General features: G+C 44.8%; 1 protein-coding gene across 2 annotated transcripts in view; it reads left to right on the top strand.

Moving 5' to 3' along the window:
* LOC119964915 (digestive cysteine proteinase 1-like) overlaps positions 1-13,010 on the top strand; it is a 132,995-nt gene that overhangs the window by 100,336 nt on the left and 19,649 nt on the right. For both annotated transcript variants that reach the window (XM_038795050.1, XM_038795039.1), the window contains exons 8-9: positions 3,272-3,363; positions 8,851-9,012. In XM_038795050.1, coding sequence (XP_038650978.1) covers positions 3,272-3,363; positions 8,851-9,012 — 254 coding nt within the window. The remainder of the gene's footprint in view (positions 1-3,271; positions 3,364-8,850; positions 9,013-13,010) is intronic.

Genomic DNA, 13,010 nt, shown 5'->3' with positions numbered 1-13,010 from the left:
ATTCCACAGGTAATCGTCCTAATTTCCATCGAGCACACTCAATATTCCATGTTTTAACAATTTGTTTTGACAATATTGGGATCAAGTTAATTTCACAACTATGATCCATTGACACAATGTTGCAAGCTGGTGGGTGCATATTTACAGCTTGAGTGAGTTATTCTTCATTTTCCCAGTACGCCAAGGCTGCCATCGCTATTACGTTGGAACAGCTTCTTCCCCATAGCTACTAGACACCTCTAGCAGCACGGTAGCCTTGTGGATAGCACAATTGCTTCACAGCTCCAGGGTCCCAGGTTCGATTCCGGCTTGGGTCGCTGTCTGTGTGGAGTCTGCACATCCTCCCCGTGTGTGCGTGGGTTTCCTCCGGGTGCTCCGGTTTCCTCCCACAGTCCAAAGATGTGCAGGTTAGGTGGATTGGCCATGATAAATTGCCCTTAGTGTCCAAAATTGCCCTTAGTGTTGGGTGGGGTTACTGGGTTATGGGGATAAGGTGGAGGTGTTGACCTTGGGTATGGTGCTCTTTCCAAGAGCCGGTGCAGACTCGATGGGCCGAATGGCCTCCTTCTGCACTGTAAATTCTATGATGATAACACTATTTGTTGATGTACCATTTGTCAATGTACTCTGTCGATTATCTTTTGTCTGCTATGTACGTACTGTGTACGTTCCCTTGGCTGCAGAGAAATACTTTTCACTGTATTTCGGTACATATGACAATAAATATCAATCAATAAAAATCAATCAATGTTGTATTGTGGAGTCTTTTCCTGTGAAGGTAATCTTTTCTATTCAGAACTATGGGCTTGGAAGAAGTGTCTCATCCAATTGTTTCACACCTACAAACATTGTGCTGGAGAGGTTTATATATACACACTTCCAAGGTCAGAACAGCACACCAGCAGAGGAGCCGGAATAATTACCATGTAGGTATTTTTGGATCGCACGTCAACAAGTTGGGATTTGAACATTTCCCAAACAAAGAACCTTTTTTTCTTTTGTGTAATTCACTTTGTCTCAAATTCCACACTTCTGTGATCCATTTCTTGCAACCGCCTTCGTCCGCCTAGCCTTTCTTGTGAACATGGACAACAAAGTCTTTCTGAAATATCTCTTGGGAAACGTTTGGTGCTATTCACTATACAAGATGGAACCACTGTGAACTGTATCTTCTCATGGCTAATTGATTTACAAGAACATTTTTTCCCCAATCTTGTTTGCTGGTCTTGTTTCTTGTTTCATCCATAGTTCCAGTGAAGACCAATTGATGTCCATTCCTCTCTTGATGTTCAATGAGTAAAAGGCAGATTTGAAGATTTTATTGTAGAGTTGAGGTGGCAGAAAGTGTGAAATTTTCGTGCCTCATCATGAACCTTGCGCACTGGCCTTGAATTCTTTCTACAATTCTCTAAGGCATAGAGTCAGCCGACTCCAGGGATTTGATGATGCTTGTTAACCCATCCTGCCACTTTTTTCTCCAGTTTAAATTGAGCTGCGTACTTATCATTCTTTCTCGAAGGCATCATGATAGATCATATGGTATACATTACTCTTGTCGACTGGCTGGGAGATTTCCACTCGAATTGACGAAGAGAAATCTAAATAAATTTAAATAGTCTTTAAATTAATGAACTGTAGTAATTACCAATAAGTAAATAATAATAATCCCAAAACAGTTTGATTCCTGATGAACTATGGTCAACTTTTACATGAGGTTATTTTTAGGCTAAATGTCAAGGGATCAACTTTTACACCAGGCTGACTTTTACACAAGTGTATCGGGTAATTTTTATGAAAATGAAAAAATGAAAACCGCTTATTGTCACAAGTAGGCTTCAAATGAAGTTACTGTGAAAAGCTCCTAGTCGCCACATTCCGGCGCCTGTTCGAGGAGACTAGTACGGGAACTGTATATCGTGATAGGCATTGCAGTTTGATAAAATGCAATTAATAGTACAAATATTTTGAGTAAGTTCCTCCTGCTAATATCAATTGAGCTATGCATTGGATAATATGGGCGGCACAGTAGCACAGTGGGTAGCACTGTTGCTTCACAGCTCCAGGGTCCCAAGTTCGATTCTCGGCTTGGGTCACTGCCTGTGTGGAGTCTGCACATTCTCCCTGTGTCTGCGTGGGTTTCCTCCAGGTGCTCCGGTTTCCTCCCACAAGTCCCAAAAGACGTGCTATTAAGTAATTTGGGCATTCTGAATTCTCCCTCCCTGTACCCGAACATGTGCGAAAATGTGGTGACTAGGGGCTTTTCACAGTAAATTTATTGCAGTGCTAATGTAAGCCTACTTGTGACAATAAAGATTATTATTATTATCAATGCAGAAGAGCACTTTATCCGTTGGGTAATGGACGCTAATTCATCTAAACACTTTTCCACTTTGAGTGTTGGTTAATTTAATGGTCACCTGCCTTTTTAAGAACAAAGTTATATCATTAATTGTTGTATTAATACATTTTTTAACTTATCATACAACATTATATTACGACATGTGAAGTTGGCAACACCTTCAAAAGGTTCCTGACTTTAGATTTGTTTTACCCAATGGCTTATGACTCTTCTGATGTGCTGTGGACCACGCCTCCTTCAGAAGTCGACCTGACTTGCATGAAGTCTGAAATGCCAACCTCATAAAGTAGCCAGAAATTTTGGGAGTGCTGTGTGTGGACTCAATACTTGCATCCTTCTCCCACACTGCTATAAATTTCCGGTGACAGCAATGGGGGCTGAACTCCAGGAATTAGGCCTTGCTGCCATTTTTAAAGCCTACCCACTTCCGTTCCAACCTGAACAGCGGAAGTATAACTTATCCTGGGTGTGCTTGCTGTTCTTTTTGTTTTGTGATAGATTGCGCTTTAGTGGGTATTGGGCAACTCTTATCAGGAGTCTCATTCTGACATGGAAACCCCTGACTCATTTACTTCATTTGAAGACAGTGGGCTGAGAAAGTGCACAATTCACTGGCCTCTATTTTCTTTGGTCCCTCTTTTTCAAACAGCTGAGTTTCCATTTCTGCTCACCTCTTCTAATGCCCTTCCCTGTTGACCTCCAGACATCACAGCCGCTTGTGACTGTCTCCAATGTATTTGTATCGAATGTTCAAATTCTTCATGTGCCGTTGTGTCCAGAGGCAAATTAACAAACATTTTTGAAGTGTGAAATTTGCTAGAATTTGTAAGAACCTGTCCACCATTCTTCAGATTTATCCAACTTATTGAAAGGAAAGATTTATGAACTATTTGAATCTTTTGTGTCTCCCAGGTGCTGTGACCCATGTGAAAGATCAAGCTATGTGTGGATCCTGCTGGACTTTTAGTTCAACTGGTAATATAGAAGGAGCACTCTTTCTGAAGGTAAACAAAGTGCTTGGAAATTATTGCAATAGTTATTCTAGTATTACACAAAACAGGAGGACCCTTCATACCTTTGCTAGATCTTTGAAAGCTGTGAGGTCCCACGCTCTGCTCATTTCCCACAGCTGAGCAAATTCTTCTGTTTTTATATTAAAATTGGGAAAAGAGTGGACAATATTGATCTTCTGAATCAGTGGCGGGAAACCTGCGACTGGGGGCAACCACATGTAGGTTCTGAGTGTGGCCCACGAGACAATTTGTTGACCATTGCCCATGCACAGTGTTGCCACATTCTGCTGGTTTCCGTCTGCAGTTGTTTTCCTACCGATGTGACTGAAGAGATCCGCACATGAAACATGGGCACATGAAGAGAGTTGTGTACTGATCGCTCACAACATTGACATGTGCTCCCTCTGCATCCAAAGTGTATAAAATATTCCTCTTTTTACCATTTGAAATTGATAGTTCGATCAATATATGAACAAATATGCATTTTCTATAACTCGTTATGTGATATTTGGCGTGTATTAAATGTATTTGAATGGGATGTGGAAAATAGAAAATAGGAGCATCATTCGTCCTTTCAAGCCTGCTCTGTCAATCTATCTCAGTGCCATACTCCTGCTCTCTCCCCATAACCCTTGATGTCTTTAGAGTCCAGAAATCTAATGTTTGTTCTTAAATATATATAGTGACTTGATGTCCACGGCTTTCTGTGGTAGAGAATTCCCCAGGTTCACCACCCTCTGAGTTAAGATGTTCCTCTTCATCTCGGTCCTAAATGGGCTACCTCGTATCCTGGAAATGTGACTCCATGTTTTAGATTCCCCAACCAGAGGAAACAGCATCTCCACATCCGGTCTGTCGAACATTGTCAGAATTCAACACCTTCAGTGAGATCCCCTCTCATTTCTCTCCACTCCAGTTTAATTTCACCCATTCTCTGCCCATTCCCCACAGCTCAGCGTATTCTTCTGATTTTACATTAAAATTGGGAAACGATATCACCTCTTTCAATAATCCGGAATTATCTCTGATATCGACAAAGTATGATGGCAGGAAGGAAAAGTAACGTTAAGTACGCCGATGGCAGTGATGGTTATTTCCACCGTATTGTGTGGGACTTCAAAAAAAATAGTGGCAGGCGGGACTCCAGGCCGTATCTCTGGCCGGCAACCTCTGATTCTCCATCCCCGCTATCATCTCAGTGCATCAATTATCTGGCTGCCCGTCCACACAGCTAGCACACTTCGGAGATTGCTGGTGTGATGAATGTCGTTGCTGGGTGGAGCTAAGGCATCAGGCATTTTGCAGAAAATAGTTCAGTTTTGAGCTGAATGAAGCTGTGACCAGATGTGAAGCAGTTTTCTGTCACTGCAGTTCAATTAAAAGAGATCAACAGTCTTTAAAGCAGTGCAGACTTCCCTGAGAACAAGGGGAGCTGAAACAGCTTCTGAAGAAACGCAGCCAGAGTTTTCACAGATCTTGGGCGGGATTCTCCAACCCTCCGCTGGGTCGGAAAATACCCGGGGGGGGGGGAATCCCGCCCCAATTCCGACTGCTGTATTCTCCGCTGCCATTTTTCGGGCGGGGGCGGGGTTCACTCCACGCCGGTCGGGGGCCATTGGCAGCGGCTCCCCGGGCAATTCTCCGGGCCCCGATGGGCCTGCAGCACTGAGGGCCCAGGTTCGAATCCCAGCCCTGGGTCACAGTCCGTGTGGAGTTTGCACATTCTCCCTGTGCCTGCGTGGGTTTCACTCCCACAACCCAAAGATGTGCAGGTTAGGTGGATTGCCCACGCTAAATTGCCCCTTAATTGATAATGAAAATCGCTTATTGTCACGAGTAGGCTTCAAATGAAGTTACTGTGAAAAGCCCCTAGTCGCCACATTCCGGCACCTGTTCGGGGAGGCTGTTACGGGAATCGAACCGTGCTGCTGGCTTGCCTTGGTCTGCTTTCAAAGCAGATTAGCCCTGTGAGCTAAACAGCCCCTGTTGAGTGATGTTTCCTAATTGGAAAAAATATGTATAATTGGGTACTCTAAATTAATGAAAAAAACCAATTGAGAATCCAGCATTGCAGCATCCATCAGAGTACCCTGTTATGAGTAATGTCTCCTTTGTCTCAGACCCCTTTCTTTTGCAGCACATTTGGGAAGCAGCCTAAGGGGTCCATGAGGCAGATCCTCAACACCAGCTGACAGCATCACAGACCATGAGTTCTAGACCTGGAAACAGAAGAATTGTCACAGCGCTCACCAACACCCTCCACCAGCGTGGAGATACACTTCAATCAGCTTTGGGGTCACAATCCAGTCAGCATCTCACTCTTTTAGCAGGCCGAGGCAGGAATGTCCCATGGTGCTGGCACAGGTAGGATTGCTGGAGACCAGGCAAATGATTTCGGACTCGGTCATGCCTCAGTTGCTACAGCTTCAAAGGCAAGGTAGAGAAAAGCAGGGAGGAATGTCTGCCTCACTCCTCAGATTACAAGACCCCATGGAGGAGTCTGTCCACCTTCAGTCTGACAGACCAACATACTGAGGTCAGCGATCTGAGAGTGGCTCAGAAAGTAGGAGGAGTAAATTCTGCCAGTGAACGGAGCTTTGTGTGGCCGTAGACCAGCTGAACATTGAACGAATGGAAGCCCTTGTGGTTCACAGTTGACAGCTTGATGCCACGGAGGTCTGAGTGTCACATGAGTGCAGTTAATGGAACTCTGTACCTGTGAAAACTCAGAGATTTGCACAAAGCCCATCACTCTTGCATCATAGCTTGCTTGATCTCGTCAAAATGGACAATGTTGTGCCCTCGCAAAGATTGTGTCCATCACCTCCTGGATGCACTTGGATGTGAAAACTTGCAAAATCTGACAGAGGTCACCTGTGGAGCCCTGAAAGGAGCCACTGATGTAAAAATTGAGTGCTGCAGCCACTTTCTGTGACAATGGCAGTGACGTCCCTGTGGTGCCAAATCCTGCAGCAAGTGGCAAATGTGATCAACCAGTTTCTTGAGCATGCATAGTCTCTGGCTGGTTCTCTGACATCTGCAAGCATGTCAGATGCAGTCTGTAGGTTCTGGCTCTAGCGAGGTGTATCCAAGCAACAGCTCTCTGGAGTGCATCCTCTGTGTGTGGAGCAGGCGCAGCCACCCCTTCCTCTTGATGGTTCTATTCCCGTCTTTGGCAAGCCTGGTGTCACAATTGACACTGCCTTCCTTTTTCCTGACAATGTGGAAAATGTCCCAGGTATGTCCTGTTGACAAAAAGCAGGCAAATCCAACCTAGCTAATTAGCAACATATCAATCTACTATCACTCATGAGTGATGGAAGGGGTGATCAACAGTGCTAAGAAGCGGCATTTACTCAGCAATAACTTGCTCACAGGCACTCAGTTTGGGATCCAACATGACTACTCAGTCCCTCACCTCATTACAGCCTTAGGCCAAACATGAATTCTAAAGGTGAGGTAAGAGTGAGCATTTGGCAGAGTGTGGCATTATGGGGCCACACCATCTACAGACGCTGAAAGACGCCCTCATAATAATGGGATATGGCGCTCGACTCATCGATCGACAGTTCCAATGCACCACAGCAAAAAACGCATCGACCTCCTCAAAAGACAAACACGGGACACAACCTACAGAGTACCCTTCGACGTCCAGTACTTCCCTGGAGCGGAGAAACTGTGACATCTTCTTTGTAGCCTTCAACGCATCATCGATGAAGACGAACATCTTGCCAAGGCCATCCCACACCCCCACTACTTGCCTTCAAACAACTGCACAACCTCAAACAGACCATTGTTTGCAGAAAACTGCCCAGCCTTCAGGAGAACAGTGACCATGACACCACACAACCCTGCCATGGCAACCTCTGCCAGATCATCAACATGGATACCACCATTACACATGAGAACAGCACCCACCAGGTATGCAGTACATACTCGTGCGACTCGGCCAATGTTGTCCACCTCATAGGCTGCAGGAAAGGATGTCCCGAGGTGTGGTACATTGGTGAGACCATGCAGACACTGCGACAATGGATGAATGGACATCACGCAACAATCGCCAGGCAGGAATGTTCCCTTCCAGTCGGGGACACTTCAGCAGTCAAGGGCATCAGCCTCTGATCTTCGGGTAAGCGTTCTCCAAGGTGGCTTTCAGGATGCACGACAACACAGAATCGCTGAGCAGAAACTGATACAGTAGTCCCCCGTTATACCGCGCTCCGCAATACCGCGGTTCGCGATATACGGCGGGGGGCTTATGGACCCCAACTGTCAGCTTCCCTCTCTGGATCAAAGTGAGCCGGCCACTGAAATTGACACTGCCGGCTGATTGGAGGGAGATTCAGTGAGAGAGGATCAGCGTTCCTGGTAAGTTTCTGTGGCTTTCCTAATATGAACTAAGGGAACTAGGTGGTGGGTTATGCAGATTCTATTCATATAGTTTCAAGGACCAGGAGCAATTGATGCTGTCAGTTTATTATAGCAATCAAACCTGCAGCCACTGCTGCATATTGGCTCTGCAACTTTATTTTTGGACCGGAAGCATTGGATAAAACCTTCGATCAGAGTTCTGATAAGAACTTACTTTAGTTGACTGCAGAATTATTACATTATGCTACCATAAGTTAAATATAAGTTAAAGTAAGAAAGTAGCACTTCTAAATTTATTTAAAAATCTATGCATGCGCTTCCCATTGTGAGTCTACGGGGGTCTGATCTCTCCCCCCGCCCCCCGTAGACTCACAATGGGAAGCGCATGCATAGATTTTTAAATAAATTTAGAAGTGCTACTTTCTTACTTTAACTTATATTTAACTTATGGTAGCATAATGTAATAATCCTGCAGTCAACTAAAGTAAGTTCTTATCAGAACTCTGATCGAAGGTTTTATCCAATGCTTCCGGTCCAAAAAAAAAGTTGCAGAGCCATAAAAACCCCCATCGTGGATATCCGCGGCTCGGATGCAACGCGGGTGGCTGTCTTGGACCCCAACACCCGCGTTATAACGGGGGACTACTGTAGCCAAGTTCCGCAATCATGAGTACGGCCTCAACCGGGACCTTGGATTCATGTCACATTACATTTCCCCCTCCCCACCAACTGGCCTGGGCTTGAAAAATCCTACCAACTGTCCTGGCTTGAGACAATTCATGCCTCCTTAACCTGTGATTGTCCCTCTTTCTCCATCTGGACCTGTAAAGACTTAATTATCTGCAAAGACTCGGATTCAAAGTATCATCTTGCATCATTGACTTTGTTTATATATGTGTTTATGGAACCCATCTCTTCATTCACCTGATGAAGGAGCTGTGCTCCGGAAGCTAGTGATTCGAAACAAATCTGATCGACTTTAACCCGGTGTTGTAAGACTTTGTACTATGCATTGAAATGACTTGGATGTTGTTCCATTTAAAAAAAAATAATCATTAACAAAATTGTTGTGGTAAACATGAATTCAATACTTGTGTTTCTTTTCAGACAGGATATTTAGTCCATCTTTCACAACAAGCGTTGATCGATTGTACATGGGGTTTTGGAAATGCTGCTTGTGATGGAGGGGAAGAATGGCGAGCATTCGAATGGATGCTGAAACATGGTGGAATTCCTACTGCAGAGTCATATGGTTCTTACTTGGGACAGGTCAGTATTAAAGAATTATCTCATGAGTTTGGTTTCTCTTCTGCTGTATTGTATTAAAAAGCAACAGTGATTCCTTTAAAATACAGAACTGAATCTTTGTGTCCAGAAACTCAGATGCTTGTTCTGTCTTTATGTCTAACTGGTGTCACTTGATGCAGATTGCAGGCAGCAAGTTGAAAATTAGATGGCCATCTTTACTTCTCGACTGATTCCTGGGGTGAGAGAGTTATCTTATGAGGAAAGGTCGGACATATTGGTCCTTTATGCTTTGGAGTTTAAAAGGATGAGAGGTGATCTTATCAAAACATATAAGATACAAATGTACAAATTAAGAGCAGGAGTAAACCATTCAGTCCCCGGAGCCTCCTCTGCCATTTAGTAAGATTATGGCTGATCTGATTGTGGCCTCCTAACTCCCTATTCTGTCTACCCCTGATAACCTTTGACCCCTTTGTTGGTCAAGAATCTATCTGCCTCTGCCTTAAAAATATGAATTGACCCTGCCTCCACCACTCTCTGGGGAAGAGCTCCAAAGATCCACAATCCTCAGTGAAAACAATTCTTCTCAACTCCATCTTAAATGGGTGACCCCTTATTCTTACACTGTGTCTCCCAGTTCTAGTCTCTCCCACAAGGGAAAATATTATTTCAGCATCCACCATGTCAAGTCCCCTCAGGATTTTATATGCTTCAATAAGATCACTCACAATCTTCTGACCTCTAATGAATACAGGCCCAGCCTTTCCAACCTTACCTCATAAGATAATGTTACAGTACCCAGACCAGACCCCAGTTTAAATTAGGAAACCGGAAGAGACCCCAACAATTTTTCAATTTGTAAACTGTGAGGAAAGGATACTTTGCTCCAGGAGTGATTCCACTGACAAATAGATCTTTTATATTAAACCAAAATTTATTATTACTACAGGATTAACCTCATTAGCTAACATCCGAGGAAAAAGCAGCTTTTCAATTAACAGTTAAACAGTTCTTACCAAAAAATAAAAAAGGTCTTTTAACTCACTTTCCTACCTACTTCTAAAATTTCAATTAAGCAAAATCCAGACACAGGTCAAATGCCACTTATTAATACAGTTAACACCACGAGGCTTACAGATTTCTGCACAAAGTCCTTGGGAGAGAAGCTTTCAGAAGTCAATCTGAGGAACGCACCTTCCTTCCTCAGAAACCAGAGCAGAACTCTAAAAATGAAACTAAAACAAAAAACACAGGGCAGGGCTGAAACTCTACACTAAAAACAGATCCAGCCGCTCCCATGAGTGACATCACGCTGCCAGGCTATTGACTCCTTAATCACAGCTTTGGCAGATGTTAACCTAAGTCCTTTTACGAACATTACTACAACAGACACATATATAATATATACATATAAAAATTTACGACATTCATCACAATAATACCCCCCTCAATCCCTGGTATCAGTCAAATGAACCTTCTCTGAACTTTTATAACACATTTATATCCTTTCTTAAATAAGGATACCAAAACTGTACACAGTACTCCAAATGTGGCCTCACCAACGCTCTGGAAAACTGCAGCAAAACATTCCTCCTTTTATATTCCATTCCTCTTGCAACAAAGGACAATATTCCATTTGCCTTCCTAATTACCACCTGTATCTGCATACTAACTTTTCCCAATTCATCTACCAGGACATCCAGATCTTTCTGTACCCGAGAGTTATGTAATCTCTCTCCATTTAAGTAATATGCAGTTTTTCTATTTTTCCTGTCAAAATGGACAAGTTCACATTTTTCCACATTATACACAATCTGCCAAATTTTTTGCCACTCACTTAACCTATCTATGTTCCTTTGCAGACTCCTTATGTCCTCCTCACAACTTACTTTCCTAAAATGTGTTATCAGCACATTTCACAACCATACATTTGGTGCTGGATTCTCCGATTTTGAGGCTACGTCTGGAGAATGTGTCTCTTTTACAATAAAAAAGTCGTCGCTGCCCCGCACCGATGCTCCGCTCGGTGGGGGGCTAGCAGCGGCGCCGGGTAAAACACCCGGCGTTCCCGACATAAAAGGCTGGAGAATTGTGCGGTCCGTGGCCATATATGCGCATGGCGAAGACCTGCAGCGGTCAAGCCGTACATCATGGCGCCGGCACACCTGGACCCAGCCAGCCAAATAGTGTCCCCCTGGACCCGACCTCACCACGCCCGGACCACCCCCATCAGTTTCCGCCCGACCCCCCCCCACCCCCCCCCCCCCCCACCCCCCCACCCCCAACCCCCCCGACTGTCACTCATGTCTGAATCAAGTTCAAGGTGAAAAGTCGTTCCTGTGGGCGGACACATGGTCGGGTCTGTGGACGTGCTTTCCTGGCTGGGAGAGGGTCAGGCTAGGTTGTTAGTGGGCGGGGCGTACTCGTCTGCCATTGCCAGGGAGATGCGGTGTGTGGCTGCATTGGGTTCCATAAACTTTAAGCTGGTTGATATGGAACCAACCTGTTTTTCCATTAGGGTACGTTATTTTGTATACAGAGGGGCTCACTTTATCCGAAATGGAGTAGGGTCCTGCAAATTTAGGGGAGAGGAACGAACTTGGGTTGTATAGGGAAACCATCACTTGCTGACCAACTGTCTACTGGGTGGACTGTTTTATCAAAGCAGGCCTTACTCTGCTTTTTCCTAGCGCCTAATCGGACAGCAGCCGCGAGCTAGGTTGCTTTAATATTTTCCGTGACCAGTTGAACTGCTTTTTCGTGGGTGAGGGCAGTGACTGTGGGGCTGGCCAAATTAAGTCCTAATAAATATTCAGTTCCTTTCATGGGTAGTCCGGTCATGAGGGTGTGGGGGGTGAAACCTGTGGAACTTGATACTGTGTTCCTAATAAACATAAGGACGAATGGGAGAATGTGTCCCATGTGGTGTTGTGCTGTTGCACCATTTTCCTAATAGTTGCTTTCAGGGTCTGATTCATACGTTCCACAATGCTGCTGGATTGTGGGTGATATTCTGCATAACTCTGCCTGTAAATTGAGAACCTTGGTCCGATTCAATGCTGTGGGGGAGTCGCCAGTGTGTAAATATCTGCTGCGTTAAAATCTTGGCTGTTGCCTTAGCCGTGTTTGTCCTGGAGGGAAATGCTTCCACCCATTTTGTGAAGGTGTTGATCAATACCAACACATATTTAAAACCATTTCTGCAGGGGGGAGGGGACTAATATAATCAAGCTGTAAATTCGTCCGTGGGCCATTAACAGGTCGGGTATGTCTTAATTGTCCTTCCTGGAGTACCTTTCTGGAATATTTTGTGTGCAAATTAAACAAATGTCAACATAATGCACGACGTCTGCTTTTAAATCGGGCCACCAGCACAAAGGTCTTAAGTGGGCAATGGTATTGTCTATCCCCTGATGTCCGTGTCCATGATGAAACTGGTAAATTATCTGGTTCCTGTCCTGGGTGGGGACCACATAAATTCCATTCTTTAAAATTATTCCGTCCTGTACCATCAGTGTATCCTTGAATTTGTCGTAGGGGGCTGGGAAGGTACCGTCTGAAATTTGTCGAGAGTGTCGTCTGCCTTTTGGGCCTGGGCTAGATCTTCGATATTTGTCTGTGAGACCTGGACTGCTCACTCTCGGGGGGTTGCCAAAAGTGACCGTGTCATGATCCTGCCTTTGCAGGGCACCATGGTGGCGCAGTGGTTAGCATTGCTGCCTCACGGCGCTGAAGACCGGGTTCGAATCCCGGCTCTGGGTCACTGTCCGTGTGGACTTTGCACATTCTCCCGTGTCTGTGTGGGTTTCACCCCCATAATCCAAAGATGTGCAGGATAGGTGCATTGGCCACATACCTCTTCATTCACCTGAGGAAGGAGCAGTGCTCCGAAAGCTAGTGTTTGAAACAAACCTGTTGGACTTTAACCTGGTGTTGTCAGACTTCTGTAAATTTGGGAGAGGGGGAATAAGGCGGCGATTCGAGCAGCAGGTATGGCCTTGGCTATTTTCCGGTTCACA

Source organism: Scyliorhinus canicula, chromosome 1, assembly GCF_902713615.1.
Source record: "Scyliorhinus canicula chromosome 1, sScyCan1.1, whole genome shotgun sequence".
NCBI classification, from domain to species: Eukaryota; Metazoa; Chordata; class Chondrichthyes; order Carcharhiniformes; family Scyliorhinidae; genus Scyliorhinus; species Scyliorhinus canicula.
Note: the sequence above shows the minus strand (reverse complement) of the source record. Positions and strands in the feature narration are given on the sequence as shown.